This window comes from Triturus cristatus, chromosome 3_2 (genome assembly GCF_964204655.1).
Source record: "Triturus cristatus chromosome 3_2, aTriCri1.1, whole genome shotgun sequence".
NCBI lineage: Eukaryota > Metazoa > Chordata > Amphibia > Caudata > Salamandridae > Triturus > Triturus cristatus.
In genome coordinates, this window is record NC_140584.1 from 820,227,307 (window position 1) to 820,245,585 (window position 18,279).

General features: G+C 48.3%; 1 protein-coding gene across 1 annotated transcript in view; it reads left to right on the forward strand.

The window, feature by feature from the left end:
- Positions 1-992: 992 nt before the first annotated feature.
- Positions 993-18,279, forward strand: part of FLACC1 (flagellum associated containing coiled-coil domains 1) — a 209,710-nt gene continuing 192,423 nt past the window's right edge. The window contains exon 1 of the mRNA XM_085648994.1: positions 993-1,099. Within this exon, the coding sequence (XP_085505120.1) occupies positions 1,071-1,099 (29 nt within the window). The 5' untranslated portion in view covers positions 993-1,070. The remainder of the gene's footprint in view (positions 1,100-18,279) is intronic.

Here is an 18,279-nt window from a genome sequence, read left to right on the forward strand (position 1 = left end):
TGGTTCCACAGTTTGGGTGGTCGATAGCTGTAAAGGTGCAGGCAGGGGAGTTTGGTTAACGGAAGGTTTGTATTTAGAGATTGTTGGTGGGGTTATACAGGAATGTAATGTTTGATATTGTTGTAATGTTGTAATGTACGGGCGGGGGCGGGTTCGAAGGAATTTAGGGGAGGGGGCGGGGTGCGGGGTTAGGTATGTTCTATTTAGTGAGGTTTAGTTTTGGAAGGCGTTTGGCCAAGGTTTTTAAAATTGTAATCTGCACCTGTTCCAATAAAGCGGCCTTTTACACACAACGTTTTTGTCAGCGGCCTGCTTTCCCCCCCCCACCCCTCCCTCCCAAAGAGGTAGTAAGCGCTATTAATATGTAAACGCAATTACAATTCCAACAGGAGCTCTCGTCTGATCCTTGCTGCACGGCCCCCGAGCGCCAGGTTACACATACAAAACTTCCATAGCCTTACTCAGCCCGGAATACTTTCTGAACAATAAACCAAGCAAACAGTTACTGTGTTTATTCTCCGCGGTTGCCAAAGTGCTCTTTTTAAGTTCGGTACACCGAAGGCTACATATTCATGTCTTCCCAAGGTGGCTCAGTTTTCACCCTTCTGAAATGATTATCTTTTATTTGAATAACAGCAACGCGGGGAGAAACTTGAAAATGCATTTCGCGGCGCGCGCTATCCAGCGCTCAGTGGCATCAAATAGTTATCCTGTGTCCGCGAATATGCTTGTACAATGCCCCTTTAAAGCTTAGAATGACTGGTCAGCCAATAGGGTGGTTCAGAGCAGTGTCCATGGTGACAAGGGGAACCCGATCTACTTCACACACAGACGTGGTTCCCACTTCCTACTCTGCGGGCGGAGAGCGGGAGGCGAGACGCGCTCCGTGCCCTCTGCACCACCCCTCTCATTGAAATACTGGAGGCGGGACCCTGAACCTGTCCATCACGGTGATGCTAGAGCCGCCGGCCTTGAAGACCCCGCAGCTGTATCATAACTTCTCCCCGCGAGTGGAAGCCCCTCCAGCCCCGCACCCCGCGGAGAACAGCGGCCAAAGGTTCTCGCATCCAATGGACCTCGCAGGCCAAAAATCGCTGCCGTGAGTACTCTGCTACAGTCGATTACCAATAATCGGATTTTTACTATAAACACATTCGCTTTAGTAGTTTGATTGTTGCTATTAATTTAACACAGCACAGCTTCTCAAAAAGGAGTGCGAATTTGAAAATAGAGCGTAATACATTGACTTAAAAAGGTGTGGAGATTAAAACAATATCTAAAGAGTGGACGTTACACAATAAACCTTAAAAGTTACATAACACCTAAATAAAGATAACCATGTCTCTTTCTTCTGAGTGTGTCTGGCGGCCCCTCCTCCGGAGTGTCGCCCCACTGCTTTTTAGAAGTAACATAAAGGAAAAATAAAGTGATAATAACTTGACGTTACTATCTTTTTATTTGTTCCTCTTGCGGCAGTTTTGCGCGGTGGTGTGGGGCTGCTCTGCTCTCAGAGCAGGGAGAAGTTTTGTGGGCACAGTCAGTAAGTGTGCATGAATGATTGGCCGGCTGTCTCGGGCCAAACATTCATGCGCACTTTGCATGTTCTCGGGCTGGCCAAACACTCATGCACACTGCATGTTCTCCACGCAGGCTGCATTACAGCCTGGGTGGAGAACATGCCCAGGTTCCCACTGCCTGTCTGAGTGCCGAACCACAGTGCTCAAACCAATCACAACACTGCATTGCAGCGTTGCGATTGGCCATGGAGACCCTGGGTGTGCTCACTGTTCTGGCTGGAGCGAGAGACTATGGAGGAGAGAAGTGTTGAGAAGGTAAATGTTTTCTTTCTTCTTTTTTTTTTTTTTACATCTGCTTCCCCTCGCCACCCCCGGTACGTGCCGGCAGCCACTGGTCCTGACCCTGTTTTTAGGCCTTGCTTGACATCACTGATGTTGCCTACCGCAATGTGATCAACCTAATCAAGCATTGGCAAAGCCCATGAGCATCGCCTATGCGAGATGATATGTTGGGTTTGAGGAATGTGATCATCCTAAAAAAGAGCTTTCAGAGTACTAGAGAGGGGTTTTGGTTCAGCCCATATGTTGGTAGTCAGCAGGACATGTTTTGATTGGGCAAAAATAGTGTGGTTCCACAGCAAAAAGTAGTTCCCACCCTCACAGCTGTGAATATATTTTTTATTCAGCTGCCTGGGCCAGCAGAAATATAGCTGCCTGAGATTGAACTTTCAGGAGCACACACATCATATTGTAATGCTCTTAGAGTGTCTTTGATAACTAGATAATTTACCTTGTTTGGTTTTATCTGGCAGCAGCACAGATGGGTAGATGGTATTCATGAGGAATGTATCACAAGCCAAGCACCCTCCCTTTCCATCATTAACTTTAGACTTCTGAGTGTGAATATGTGTTTGAGAGCAGTATAGGATGCTCAGGGCTACACTAATTCATCTACATGGATTTTTAGGTCTGGTTCGATAGAGCAACTCTATAACCGTGTGTGATCAACAAAAATAGCTTTAGAGTACTACTGAGAGAGGGACATAGCTCTCAGGAGGCGTGGCCGAGCCAGCCATGATGGTGGACACAGCTGCCTAAGGCTCCGTGTGTCGGCTCGACCATCGGCATCCATGTGCTCCGGTATGGCCTCTTAGAGTAGCAGCCTAATACCACCCTAAACAAGGAGAAAATGCCCCCTGCCTCAAATAGATTCAAATGGAAATATCTTGTTAATAAAAAAAAAAATTATAGATCATCAAGGTGGATCGAGATTATAAGTTAACACCACAAATCACCAGTTGTATATTCATACTTTATTTCATATTCATTTAAATATAGTAGAAAAATAGATAAATAATTTGTAGCAATAAAAAATATTGTACAGTAAAAGATGATAAAATGTGCAAAAATATTCTCTCACCCCTCGACAGTCATTCAAGATCAATCTCTTCTAGCAAGCTATTACGCTACGCTTACTGACTCTATCTTCTGAGGTAAACCTCCTGCTATGTGTCCACCTCTGTAGATTCCAGCATCTTTTCTTTTTATGACAATAGGGCGCATGGAGATTATTTGCCTGAGTACCACTTGTGCAAACTGATTGGTGCCCCTCTTCCTGAGAGGGTATGTGAGTATTAGGTCGTCTGCCCTGTCCATATATTCCACGTCTATTGGGAATATAAATTCACTATACCTCTATCTCTGAACTTTTAATCTCATAAATGGTGCCACTAGTTAGACTCCTATGATAGCATGATACGGGAATTACTGCCATTTTTATTATATCCATTGCTCTCTTTAGAGGTACGTGATTCCAATATTCAAACTACTAGCCATCACTTCTCTGTACTAACATTCTAGTTCTACACATACCTATCTCACTATTTCACGAGGATTTCCTGACCTTTGATCTGTCTATAAACACTCGGGAAGCATTATTCTTTTAGCACATCTTTCTAGATCTTTTGGGTATGGTAGATCAAGAATGCACTTATATATTGATTTATTTATGTGTCAATTGCAATGTACATTTTAGATATTTGGATATGGATCGAGAATCTAGGTTACATATATATATTTTTTTCATTCTTTTGTAGAAAATTTTGATTACAAATCTTGTTCTGCTTTCTCCTTACCCTCTCTACACAAATGTTTTATGTCTGACAACCGAACTAAGCCAAGAACTTGTGCTCTGAGGAACGTTGGGCTCCATCTTTGCCTTCACCGAAACAACGCGTGTCGGCACTAGACGTAACAGGAATGTTCAAATACAATTGCCTGCGGAATACATGTATATCTCTAAACCTATGCCAAAAAAACGGGCACTAGATGCAACAGGAATTATATTTTTTTCTGCTATATTTAAATGAATATGAAATAAAGTCTAAATATACATTTGGTGATTTGTGGTGTTAACCTACAATCTTGATCCACCTTGATGATCTATACATTTTTTATATTTAGAGAGATGTTTCCTTTTTAATCTATTTGAGGCAGGTGGCATTTTCTCCCTGTTTAGGGTGGATTTGGCTACTGATTTTCCAGGGCCTCCTACCTACATCTACTTGGGGAACCCTCTTTTACTTTCCAGTTAGCTCATAGAGCAGCAGTCTGGTGGCAGATCGCTAACAACACACCAGCAGATCCCCCCCAAAACTGCTGACGCAGGACACACAAGCAACCCCACGATGTAAGGCGATAGCAGCCATGAGCACAGCCACTTCCAACGTGGCGACGCCCCGCAGCCAGATACCCACATCTGAAGAGAGGTGGTAAGCCTAAGTGCCCCAACTAGCAGACCAAGCCCCCGGAATGGGGCGGGTCCCTCGGCAGAGGAGTTTAGGCAACATAGAGACCGGCACGAGAATCTGGCCGGACTCACGGGGTAGATGCTGGGGGCGAAAGGTCTGTACCCTGGACATCGGTAGTTGCGAGTGTAGGCAGCTGGCTCTGTATATACTATAACAAAGTAAGGGTTGTATGACAGAGGCACGCATGGTTGAACTATTCGTGCCTCTACCACGCAGCCCGAACAATGAATGTGTCTCAACAACGCAGTCCTTTACCACGCATGCCTTTACCACACAATTCTGTGATGAAGGCATGTTTGGTAAAGGGATGTGTGGTAAAGTTCAAGCCCCTTTCCCTCCATCCTGAGAACTAAAATCGTGGCCCATGCCCTATAAAGCGACTCCCACAAAGCTCTAAAAATGACCCTACCCCTTAAATCTTAAACTGTCCTGACTCCCCTGCCCTAAAACTTCCCCCTTGCCCTGAATACTGCCCCTTTCCCCTGATCTGAGCCCTAAAACTCCGCCCCCTACTTAAAGCCTACCCTGACCTCCCTCTTGCCCTGAGCCCTAAAACTGACCCTCCTACCCTGGAAACGGCCCCTTCCGCCCCCTGCTCTGAGCCCATAAACTCTGCCTCCTACTTAAAACCTACCCAGACCCACTTTACCCTGAGCCCTAAAACTGCCCCTTCCGCCCTCTGCCCTAAAATTCTGCCCCCTTCTTAAAACCTACCCTGACCCCCCATTGCCCTAAGCCCTAAAACTGACCCTCCTACCTTGGAAACTTCCCCTTCCGCCGCCCCCCCCCGAGCCCTACAACTCTGCCCCTACCTTAAAACTAACCCCAGGCCACCGCCCTTGGCCCTAAAATCAACCCCTCATTTAAAACCTTCCCTAAGCCCTAATACCGACTTACTCCCTTAAAACCTACCCCCCAGCCCAACTTACCTCGTTGCGTATCCGTCCCTCGCACAGGTCCTTCTTTCCAGTTCCTCTCCTCTGCCGCCAGCAGCTAGAACGCTGACTGCCTTAACCATGCATATGCGTGGTTCAGCCATATGCGTGGTCAAGGCAAGTGGTGTTCTGCTTACGTTGAAACGGAACGTGTGCTTTAAGCCGCGTTGTAAAGTCCATTTCCTCAAAGTAAGGTATAGTGTGCACAGAGCCCAGTGGACCCTCAAAAGGTAGGCAGAGGTAAAAGTAGATAATACCTTACTCTCTATTTGTGATAGTGTGGGCGAGCAGTAAGGCTTTATCAGAAGGTAGTGTTAAGCATTTATTGTACACACTTGGGCAAGAAATGATGTCCCACACTCAAAGTCACTTGTTAATATAACAGTTGGAATTTCTTTTCAGTTCCTATTGAGATTACTTTGTATGTTACTTTTCAGATTGCTTTTTAAATTATTTTTTCTACTCAGTGTGATATGCCTAGATACCACACTGGGACATTCCCTAGATAAAAGGTAAGTAAATCAGTTTTTGCACATATGCATTTTCTTAAGGTTTCATACAATTTAACTCCAGACTTAGAACAATTTTCACAAGAAAGCAGTCAATGCAGTCCTATGGGAGAAACCCAGGTTATCGGTTTAACGGTAAGTAGTTAGGTTTCGTAGTTGGTTTGCTGAAGTTAGAACAAGGGTTCCCCTAGGGTCAAGGATGCACTCTCAAAGTACCCTCAGTGACACTAAGGCAGCCGGTGCAGAGTGCCTTTTGTGAGGCCTTTTGTTATTCAATGGGGGATAGAGGGCCTCTGGTTGGTGGCTGCTCACGAGCAGCCCACAAGGTTGTGGGAGCAAAGCTCCTGGACTTAAGCTCAGGGCAAAGGGAGCTCCGATTTAGCACACAAGGTGCACCCATAGCAGCACAGGAGCGTCCGGGTGAAGGGTGCTGTTTTGGTTTCAGGCGCCCTGTTGTTTTTAATAGGGATTCTCCGGTTACAACAAACACTACAGGCTGGGGGACGAAGATCTTTTAGAGGTGACCACCAGTTGGAGAGGTAAGTTGGGATGTCGATGGATTCTGGGACACCATTGGTTGGCCCACCCAAGGCCGTGGAGCGTCGGGTGCAGGGGTGTCTTTTGGCATCGGGCTTTTCTTACCGGCTCAGGTCACGGTCGGGGGATCCTCCAGAAAGGGGCTGCGGGCATTGGCTGGAGACTTGAGGTAGGTCAGGGATCACCAGATCCCAGGTCAGGATTGCCGGGGAGACCTCCTCGTAGTGTTGGGCCACTTGGGCCGTGGGCATCTGATGCAGAATGAAGCAGACTTGTGGATTTGGCCTGAGCCAGAGTGTGTTGGTGAGCAAATCTGGTGCTCACGGGAGACCAATTCTGGTTGGGATGGCAGGGCAGGTCCTCCAGGTTCTTGGGGGCTGCTGGCTGCAGGACACACCAGGATTTTGTTGGGACAGGTCGAGGTCGGGACAGGCCAATAGGGCCGGGGCAACTCAGTTGGTGCTCTCTTCTTCCTTCAGCACTGCTCTTTGGTCCTTCTTGATTCTTCTTGTCTGAGGAGACAAGGTTCAGTGTTACCCCTAAATACTAAATTTAGAGGAGTTACAGGTAGGTACAGGTCTGGACCAATGTGTCCCTTTCTTGAGGTGGGTACAACCCCTATTATGCCACCCTCCATTGGGAGGGTGGGCATAAACCTCACTCTGGTTGGCTGGGTCCCCCCATCTTCAAGATGGCGGGGACTGAGAGTTGTGCTTCACCTCGCCTCCCCCACCAGAGGGGTGGTGTTGGCAAAGGTGGGCACACCTCTCCTCCTAACTTGGTTTTCCAGCCGATTCACCCGCCCATAGTGGGGATCAGAACCGTTGGGGGCCAGTTGCTGGGAGCAGCAAATGGCTGGGGTAGCTCACAAAGGTGGCAGGCCTTTGAAGCTTCCCCTTCGTGGTCCCTGACCATCCTGGGGGACGAGGCTTGACCCCGACCCAGGATGTGCTTTGTTTCATAACCCCGAGAGCGGCAGGCTCTTGACCCAGGGGTCAAGCAACATGTCTGGTGGTGGCAGCTGGTGAGCAGCCACTCAGCCAGGACACTAGAGTTAGGTCCTTTTTCATGAGGCATCTCTAAGATGCCCTCTGAGTGCATTTTTTCATTAAACCCCATCAGTGTGGGTTTAATGTGCTGAGGAGTTTGATACCAAACTTCCCAGTTTTCAGTGAAGCCATTATGGTGCTGTGGAGTTCGTAATGACAAACTCCCATACCATGTACTCTTTATGGCATAACTGCACTTACAGTGCCTAAGAATTGACTTTAGACACAGTAGGGTATAGGGCCCATGCACCTGTACCCTCACCACTGGTATATGCACCCAGCTAGAGGGGTGGCTTACCTATGTCAGGTCAGCGGATTGTAGGGATGGCACACAGGAATGTATGCCATGTCGACTCTTCACTTTGATCTGCACCAAAACATGCAGCCTGCAATGGCAGTGTGTGTGTGTGTAAAGGTACAGGGCCTCTGAGGGTGGTATAATAATTGCTGCAGCTCTTAGATGCCTTCCCTGGTCACAGTGCACTTGGTACCCATGGTTTCTTTTACAAGGGACTTACATGTGGCCAGAGAGTTGGCAATTGGGTTTTGCATTTGCAACAGTACAGTTTAAGGAAAGAACATAGGTCCTGGGTATCTGGTTAGCAGGAACCCTGGGCACACACAGTCAAAGAGCATCAACATTAGGCAAAAAGTGGGGGCAGCCAGGCAAAAAGGGGCACTTTCCTACACAACCCCAACTCTCCCGAACGAAAGAGGATGAGATTATCCTTTCCATAGAGTCTTCCTTGTCTAAGTGAAAGAACCTGGAAAGTCTATCTGCATTGGCATGGGCAGTCCCAGGTCTATGTTCCACTGTAAAGTCCATTCACTGTAGGGATATGGACCACCTCAAAAGTTTAGGATTTTCACTTTTCATTTGCATTAGCCATTTGAGAGGTCTATGGTCAGTTTGAACTGTGAAGTGAGTACCAAACAAATATGGTCTCAGCTTTTTCAGGGACCAAACCACTGCAAAGGCCTCCCTCTCCATGGCACTCCAACACTGCTCCCTGGGGAGTAACCTACTGCTTATAAAAGCAACATGCTGGTCTTGGCCATCCTCATTGTTCTGGGATAGGACTGTTTCTAAGCCTAGCTCAGAGGCATCAGTCTGCACAATGAACTGCTTGGTGTAGTCTGGAGCTTTGAGAATTGGTGCCGAGCACATTGCCTCTTTCAGGGTGTCAAAAGCCTTTTGACAGCTAACTCTACAGTTTACCTTTTTGGGCATCTTCTTGGAGGTGAGTTCTGTGAGGGGTGTCACAATGGATCCATACCCTTTTACAAACCTCCCGTAGTACCCAGTCAAGCCAACGAATGCCCTGCCTTGGGTCTGGGTTGTTGGAGCTTCCCAGTCCATGATGGCCTCAATCTGGGGTTGTAATGGTTGCACTTGGCCTCCACCCACAATGTGGCCCAAGTAAACTACTGTTCCCTTGCCTATCTGGCATTTGGATGCCTTTATAGTTAGGCCTGCAGTTAGCAGGGCTTTTATAACCTTTCCCAGGTGATCCTGTGGAAATCGCAAAGAATCTCTGTTAGCATAAGCTGAAACCATCTTGTTTGTGGCATCCATTTTCTCAGCTATGTAATTCTTCCATCTTCTGCTGCTCGTCTTTTTCCCTGCGTGGATGTGGTCTTACTCATGAGTGAATAAACTTATTTGATATTCCAGCTTCTGTGCCAATCTCTATTTTGTTGGTCTAAGGGCCCGTGGACCGATAAGGGTGAACCCCTGCACTGGTGGTCCCCTAAAAAGGCTCATTTCCACAATCCTGCCAGGTGGAGCTAAAGATACCAATATAATCAATATATGCTGCACTAAAGGCCTCCAATCAAGCTAGGACTTGGTTCACCAACCTTTGGAAAGTGGCAGGGGCATTCTTTAAACCAAAGGGCATAACAGTAAACTGATAATGCCCATCAGGTGTGCAGAATGCTGTTTTCTCTTTAGCGCCAGAGGCCATGCCAATCTGTCAGTACCTTGCAGTTAAGTCAAAGGTATTAAGAAATGTGGCTGCACCCAATTCGTCTATCAACTCATCAGGTCTTGAGATGGGGTGAGCATCTGTCTTGGTGACAGAGTTGAGACATCTATAGTCCACACAGAACCTAATTTTTCTCTTTCCACCCTGTGGATGAGGTTTGGGGACTAAGACCACTTGGCTGGCCCAGGGGCACCGAGAGGGTTAAATAACCCCCAACTCCAGCATCTTGCTGACTTGAGCTTTGATGCTTTCCTTAATGTGATCAGACTGTCAGTAGATTTTGTTTTCGACAGGTACAGTGTCCCCAGTGTCCACATCATGGGTACACCAGTTTGTCTGACCAGGGGTCAAGGAGAAGAGCTTGGCATACTGCTGTAAGACTTGCCTACCGTCCACCTGCTGTTGGGCAGTGAGGGTATCTGAATAGACAACTCCATCCACTGGCACATCTTTGGGGCTCTAAGCGAGGAGGTCAGGGAGATGTTCTCTCTTTCTCCTGATCCTCATCAGCAACCACCAGCATGGTTATGTCAGCCCTGTCATCGAAAAGCTTTAGGCAATTTACATGGATCACTCTTTTGGGGGTCCTGCTTGTGCCCAGGTCTACCACGTAGGTGAACTCACTTTTCTTTTCTAAGATGGAGTAAGGGCCACTCCATTTGTCCTGAAGGGCCCTTGGTGCCACAGGTCCCTAAACCCAAACCTTTTGCCCTCGTTGAAATTCCACCAGTGCAGCTTTTTGGTCATACCAGTGCTTCTGGAGCTCCTGGCTGGCCTCAAGATTTTTGACAGCTTTTTTCATGTACTCTGCAATTCTGGACCTTCGGCCTAGTACATAGTCCACAATATCCTGTTTGGGTTCTTGGAGAGGCTTCTCCCAAACCTCTATAACATGACAGAGTTGTCCCCTAACAGGATGGCCACACAAAGAAGTTCAAAGGGGAAAACCCTACTCCCTTCTAAGGTACCTCCCTGTAGGTGAAAAGCAAGCATGGCAAGAAGACATCCCATGTCTTTTTTGAGTTTTTCAGGGAGCCCCATAATCATGCTCTTCAATGTCTTGTTGAACCTTTCAACAAGACCATTTATTTGTGGGTGGTAGGGTGTAGTAAATTTGTACTGCACTCCACACTCCTTCCACATGTGTTTGAGGTATGCAGACATGAAGTTTGACCCCGGTCTGACACCACCTCCTTAGGAAACCCTTCCCTGGTGAAGACACTAATGATGGCCTTGGCTACTGCAGGAGCTGTACTAGTCCTAAGGGGAATTGCTTCAGGATACCTGGTGGCATGATCCACTACAACCAGTATCAATTTGTTTCCTGAGGCTGTGGGAGGTTCAAGTGGACCCACTATGTCCACAACTACCCTTTCAAAGGGAACCCCAACCACTGGTAGTGGAATTAAGGGAGCATTTGGGTATCCACCTTTTTGCCATTTGCTTGACAGGTGACACATGAGCTGACAAACTCCTTTAATATTTGGGACACCTGGGGCCAGTAAAAGTAGCTAACTAGCCTTTCCTGAGTCTTGGTCTAGTCAAGATGCCCAGCTAGGGAGATGTCATGAGCCAAAGTAAGTAGAAACTTTCTGTACATTTGAGGTACTACCACTCTCCTAGTGGCACCAGGGTTGGAGTCTCTCAGTATACAGGAGTCCCTCCTCCAAATAGGCTCTGTGGATATCACTTACATCTCCTTTTTCCTGTGCAGCAGCTTGCTGCCTCGGGCTTTCAAGAGTTAGACAGGTCTGCTTGTCCAAGGCACAGCTGTCCCCCTGGACCCAAGATCTGAACCTATTAAGGGTCAAGTTCCATAGGCTCAATTCCCTCTGAGGCTTCCAAGTCATCTCCCTGAGGAGAGGGGTTCTGAGTCTTTGGCTGTTCAGAAGCTGGTTTCCCAGTATCCTTACATTTTCTCTTGGACGGTTGAGCCATTCTTTCAGGCTCAAACACTTCTTTTTCACCCTGTTTTCGGCACTGTGCTGTAGTATTGACACACACAATCTCAGGGATGTTCAGCATTGCTGCATGGGTTTTCAATTCTATCTCAGCCCATGCTGAGGTCTCCAGGTTGTTTTCAAGCAGCCATGCAGATGAATGCTTTGGAGAGACCACTACCTGTTTCAGGCCAGTAACTCCCCCCCCAGTCTAATGTTGCCATAGCATGGTTAGTAGTAACACTGTCAGCGTTGGTGACTGGATAAGATTTTCCAATCAGGTATTGCTTTGGGAAACCACTATGTCTCTCACCATGGTGACACTACCACCTGTTTCCCCAGGGCTTCTATCCTAGTCCTATTTATCCAGGGGTATTGTAAATACTTCTTTAATTTGGGTGACCACACAGCTAAAGTGGCAAACTCAACTTCACCCTAAGTGACTAGTAATGCTTCAGACTGAACCCTGACTTGATCTGGGCTCACTGTTGATCCCATCTGGAGATTGGCTACACCAGTACTAACTGGTGGAGGACTAGAGGGCTTCTTGATAGGACAAGTAGCATCTCCAGTTAAGTGTCCCAATGTCTTACAGTTGATACACCAGGCCTTCTGGTGATCAAAGATCTTCCCTTTGTACCTACCATTGGACTGGGAAGAGTTTTGGGACCCACCCCCCTGGTAGGTTTTTGGGGACTTTTAGAAGACTCTGTCTTTTTTTCTTTGGTGTTCTCACTTCCTTTCCCCAGGGGAGGTTTGGTAACCCCTTTTTTTTGGTCGCCCTAGTGGCTGTTTTTGTTACCCTTGTCTTGACCCAGTGGTCTGCCTTCTTTCCCAATTATTGGGGCGAAATTAGACCATAGGTCTACCAGATGTTGATGCAACTTCTCATTAGTGTAATTACTCAAAATATGTTCTTTCATAAAAATATTGTAAAGTCCGTTGAAATCATGCACATTATTTCCAATTAACCATCCATCTAGTGTCTTAACTGAGTAGTCTACGAAGTCAATCCAGGACTGGTTTTGGGTTTTGTGAGCACCCCTGAATCTAATCCTATATTTCTCAGTTGTGAGCCCAAAGCCCTCAATCGGAGTGTTCTTCATGAGGTCATAAGACCCAGCATCTGCCCCTGTAAGGGTCAGGAGTCTGTCCCTGCAGTTAGCAGTGAACATTTCCCAAAGGAGTGCCCCCCCCAGTGTAACTTCCTCACTTTTCTCATTTCACAAGCTCTCTCAAAAGCTGTGAACCATTTGGTGATGTCATCACCTTCCTTAAATTTGGGGACAATCCCTTTGGGGATTTTGGGATCATAAGATTGCTCTCTGTCCCTATCTATTAAGTTGCTGCCACCATTGATGGGAGCTAGACCCATCTCTGCTCTTTCTTTTCTTTTTCTAGAACCAGCAGTCTGGTCTCTACGTCTAATGATTTGGTCAACCTCACTAAGAGTTTGGTCTCCTCAGGCTGTCCTCAATGAACACAAAAGCACCCTAACCACCTGTGTGGGATCTAGGCACTGTGAGTTGTACTCTTGGAGTCAGGGATACAGGGACTCTGTTCTCCCTAGGAAGTGAGGGGGGTTTGAAGTTATCTTCATCCCCTCCATCCTCTTCCCCATCTGAGAGGTCTTCACCTTGCTCAGATGGGTGGTACATAGCATACCCTGCCACCAGCTGCCTGGAGCTTTTGTTTGGAGGGATGGAACCCCATGGTAATGTTTTTAAGTTTACATAGAGACCTTAACTCCCTAAATTCTAAGTGTAGATAAGGGGTGTTCTCTATGTCATTGGTTATATTTTCACTAATAGCTGGATTCTAACCATCTTACCCTTTACTATTGTGAGTTTTTATTTTTCTAAAATTCTAAAGGGACTTAACCAAGGCCCTAACAACACTTTTAGTAATTTAGAAAAGTTTATCAATTCAAAAAATTCAGGATTTTAAGGATAATTTAAAATGCAAGAGTTCTGTTGTGTGATCAGGTGTTGACCAAGTCAGTCCAACAAATGCAAAGTTGTGGGCCCTGGCACCGATCCACCAATGTAGGAAGATGGCTCTGTATATACTATACTTAAGTAAGGTATAGTGTGCACAGAGTCCAGAGGATCCCCAAAGTTAGGCAGAGGTAAAAGTAGATAATACCTTCTATTTGTGGTAGTATGGGCGAGCAAGTAAGGCTTTATCAGAGGGTAGTGTTAAGCATTTATTGTACACACTCAGGCTAGAAATGATGTCACACGCTCAAAGACTGAACTCAGACCAATTTGTTTGTATAAAAATATTATTTAGTAGTATTTTATTTTCTAGAACCAAGCTAGGGCTGGTACAGGTAAGTGTAATAGTACTTTGCAGGAATAATGCAGTTAAATACAGTTTGAATGCAGTTGAATGCAATTGGGTTGTTTACAGGCAAGTCACTTGTTCATAAAACAGTTGAAATTTCTTTTCAGTTACTATTGAGATTACGTTGTATGTTACTTTTTCAGATTACTTTTTAAGTTACTTTTTCTACTCAGTGTGATGTGCCTAGATATCACACTGGGACATTTCCTAGATAAAAGGTAAGTAAATCAGTTTTTTGCACCTATGCAGGTTCTTAAGGTTACATACAATCCAACTCCAGACAATTTTCACAAGTAAGCAGTCAATGCAGTCCTACGGGAGAAACCCAGGATATCGGTTTACCGGTTTGGAAGTTATTTTTCTGGGGTTAGAACAAGGGTTCCCCCAGGGTCAAAGATGCACTCTCAAAGCACCCTCAGTGGCACTAGGGCAGCCGGGTGCAGAGTGCTGTGGCCCAATGTTATCCAATGGGGAGATGGGGCATCCGGTTGGTGGCTGCTCACAAGCAGCCCAAAAGGTTGTAGGAGCAAAGCTCCTGGACTTTAGCTCAGGGCAAAGGGGGATCCGATTTAGTACACAAGGTGCACCCACAGTGGCACAGGGGTGGCCGGGTGCAGGGTGCTGTTTTGGTGTCGGGTTTCCTGTTTTCAATGGGGATTCTCCAGTTGCAACAAACACTGCAGGCTCGGGGATGAAGATCTTCTGGAGGTGACCATCAGTTGAAGAGGTACGTTGGGCTGTGGATGGATGCTGGGACACCATCGGTTGGGCCACCCAAGTCCGTGAGGCGTCGGGTGCAGGGGTGTCTTTTGGCATCGGGGTTTTCTTACCGGCTCACAGTCGGGGGGGATCCTCCAGGCATCAGCTGGAGACTTGAGATAGGTCAGAGATCACCAGATCCCAGCTCAGGATCACCAGGGAGACCTTGTTGTGGCGTTGGTCCACTCGATCTTGGGCCGTGGGTGTCTGGTGTAGAGTGGTGCCTATTCACGGATTTGGCCGAAACCAGAGTCTGTTGGTGAGCAAATCTGGTGCTCACAGGAGACAAAGTCTGGCTGGGGAAGGCAGGGCAGATCCTCTGTGTTCTTGGGGGCTGCTGGCTGCAGGACACACTGGGATTTCGCAGGAGCAGGTCGAGGTAGGGCTGGGGCCAAGTCAGGTGTCCTCCTCTTCTTCCTTCAGCACGGCTCTTTGGTCCTTTTTCTTCTTTATTCTTCATGTCTGAGGAGGCAAGGTCTAAATTCTAAATTTAGGGACATTACAGGTAGGTACAGGTTGAGACCAAGTTCCTTCCTTGAGGTGGGTACAATTATGCCCCATTATGCCACCCTCCAGTGTGGGGGGCATAAGCCTCACTCTGGTTGGCTGTGTCCCCCCATCTTCAAGATGGCGGAACTGAGAGTTGTGCTTCACCTGGCCTATCCCACCTGAGGTGTGTGGTCGGCAAAGGTGGGCACACCTCGCCTCCTAACATGGGTTTCCCCCCGATTCTCCCTCCCGAAGTGGGGGTCAGAGCCAGTAGGGGTCAGTTGCTGGGAGCAGCAAATGGCTGGGTAGCTCACAAAGGCGGCAAGCCTTCGTGGACCCTGCCCATCCTGGGGGAGGAGGCCTGGCACCTTGACCCAGGATGTGCTTTTTTCAGCATCCCAAGAGCAGCAGGCTCTCAACCCAGGGGTCCAGAAACAGGTCTGGTGGTGGCAGCTGGTGAGCAGCCACTCAGCCAGGACACTAGAGTTAGGTCATTTTTCAGGGGGCATCTCTAAGATGCCCTCTGAGTGAATTTTTCATTAAATCCCACACTGGCATCAGTGTGGGTTTAATTTGCTGAGAAGTTTGATACCAAACTTCCCAGTTTTCAGTAAAGCCATTATGGAGCTGTGGAGTTTGTAATGACAAACTCCCATACCATATACTCTTTATGGCATTACTGCACTTACAATGTCTAAGAATTGACTTTAAACACTGTAGTGGTACAGGGCTCATGCACCTGTACCCACACCACTCGTATAGTGCACCCAGCTAGAGGGTTGGCTTACCTATTTCAGGGCAGTGGAATGTAGACATGGCACATGTGACGACTCCACTTTGTTTTGTACCAAAACACTTAGCCTGCAATGACAGTGTGTATGTGTGTAAACGTATAGGGCCTCTGAGGTTGGCACAATAATTGCAGCAGCCCTTATAGGCCTTCCCTGGTCACAGTGCTCTTGGTTCCTACAGTACCTTTTACAACGGTTACATGTGGCCAGAAGTTGCTAATTGGGTTTTGCAACAGTACAGTGTATGGAAAGAACATAGACCCTGGGTACCTGGTTGGCAGGAACCCAGGAGACACTTAGTGAAAAAGCATCAACATTTTGCGAAAAGTGGGGGCAACCATGCAAAAAGGGGCACTTTCCTACAGCGGGGGCCCTTAGACGGCAATCAGGCAGCAAAAGCTAAGAGCAGCCCTACCCTCAAAGGAATGAAGCGCTGCATCAAGGGAGACAGGAGGACCTGTAGCGCCCTGCGGCCGACAGTGTCGATCACGCATCACGGGTCCCACAACACCAGAAAGCCCCCGCCGCGACCCGGCCCAGGGAGGAGGCCGCCACCGGTGCGACTCCAACCTTCCCACCCAGCGGTACCCAGGCGCAGGCCGCCGCCAACGAGGGAGCGCCAAAGACGACAATAAGAGGTGAGCCCAACACCCCCAGACCAACGGCTTGGCACCAGGCCTCGAGGGGAGGGGAACCAAGGCCCCCCTAAGGATGAGAACCGAGGCACAAGAGTTACCCAAGATGGGGCCCAAGGACTCATAGGTCCCTCACTTCCCCTCGTTGACACCCTGGGACACTTGGGGCAGAAGGCCCGAACACACACAGATTAAAAACCCTCCCCCCCCCCCGAACCCTATTGGTGCCACAATCGAGGCGTGAAACAGGAGGGGTGGGCCGAGCGAAGAGGATCCTTTCCCAGCGGAAAAGCACAGATACCCTAGCTCACCACATTCGAGGCATGAGGTGAGCGTGGGGCAACAGATAGAAAGAACCATCCACCCCCGTGAAAAAGCATAGGTTCCATAAATTACAGAAACCACACAGGCAAAGCAAGAAAGAAGACTCCAGAGGCTGGAAGGAACTACCAGGAGAGAGACGACCTGCCCCTCCCGCAGTGCTGCAGCACGCAGAAGAGCATGAATGAAAGTGTGACCCATCACCTGGTCTCGGGACTCCCAGAAGACCTTCGCACAGGGACTGCCCCAGCACCCCCCTGGACCCCGGAAACCCTGCTCATTGACAGTGCGAGGACACTGTAACCCCCACATGCCAGAGGACTTAGTGCCAGAAGACGGAGCGCCACCATTATCACCGCGGTACACCTAACCACACCGCTTGGACCCACAAGGGATGGGTACTAGTAACCCAGTACAGCGATGCGACTGGCAAAATGCCCATTCCATCGACAGTGACCAGTGCGCAGGCTGGGAATTCGGCGCTGGGAACCAACTGAAAGGATGAGGTCCACCCCGGGAGAGGGAAGTGCATTGACCAAAGCAGTAGAGCACCGGCGAATAACTCCTCTGCCAACTATGGGGAGACTGCGCTGGAATATGGGACCACATACATCAAATTCAACACAAAACACAAAACTCTTTCCCAGCAGCCGATGATCAATGCGCGGATGTGGGAACCTCGAACACCATCTCAATGTCTGACAAGCTGGACAGGGTGCTGGCAGCAATTGAACACTCGAGGGTCACCATGGAGGATCGATTTGGAGCCATAGCCACAGGTCTTAATCTATTAAGAGACGTCCATCGCAAGCTGGCCAACAAATTTGCAGATGGGTAAAGGCCCTCTCTACACTACAGCCCTTAGCAAAGATGCAGCAGGAAACCCAGCAAGATCTCCAGTCCCGAGTTTTGCTGTTGGAAGGGACAGCAGACGATCTGGAGGGGCGCTCCAGAAGGAGCAACATCCAGGTGTTGAACCTGTCTGAGGGGATGGACGGGCCAGGCCCTGTCAGATATGTGGAGACCTGGCTTAAAACATTCACACCAGCCTCGGAACTAACTACCTTCTTCTCCTTGGAGAGAGCGCATGAGTACTGGTTCAGTGACCACCTCCAAGATTCCCTCCACGGCCGCTGTTAGCAAAGCTCCTCCACTTCTGAGACAGAGACGCTGTACTGCGAGTCGCTAGGCTGAACGAGCCCATTCATGTGTAAGACAAACATGTTATTCTCTTTCCTGACTACTCTAGTGCAGTGCAGGTCAAACGGTCATCCTTTTCAAGAGAGAAAACGTCACCGCCGCCAAAAGGCGACACAGTGCTCCCTGCTATTCCCGGAATGCCTCAAAATAATGCATGAAGAGGTCACAACCTTCTTTACGGATCCGAAGGAGGCATACGACTGGACAGGATAAGCCAAACCCCGAGACCACCCGGAAAGCTCGAGTGCAAGAACCCTGGAACAGACGACGCCGCAGGAAGAAAACCCAACAACGATCCAGGTCTCAGCCATGTGGCTCTACCACAGGGTCCCCCAACCTGGAACAAATTATTGTAGAGTGCAGAAGGGAGCTGCAGTCGGCGGTGGACCTGGGTCCTGCTCCAGTGATCTCAGATGAGGAGAGAGAGCCCCACATCTTCACGTCTGAAGAGGA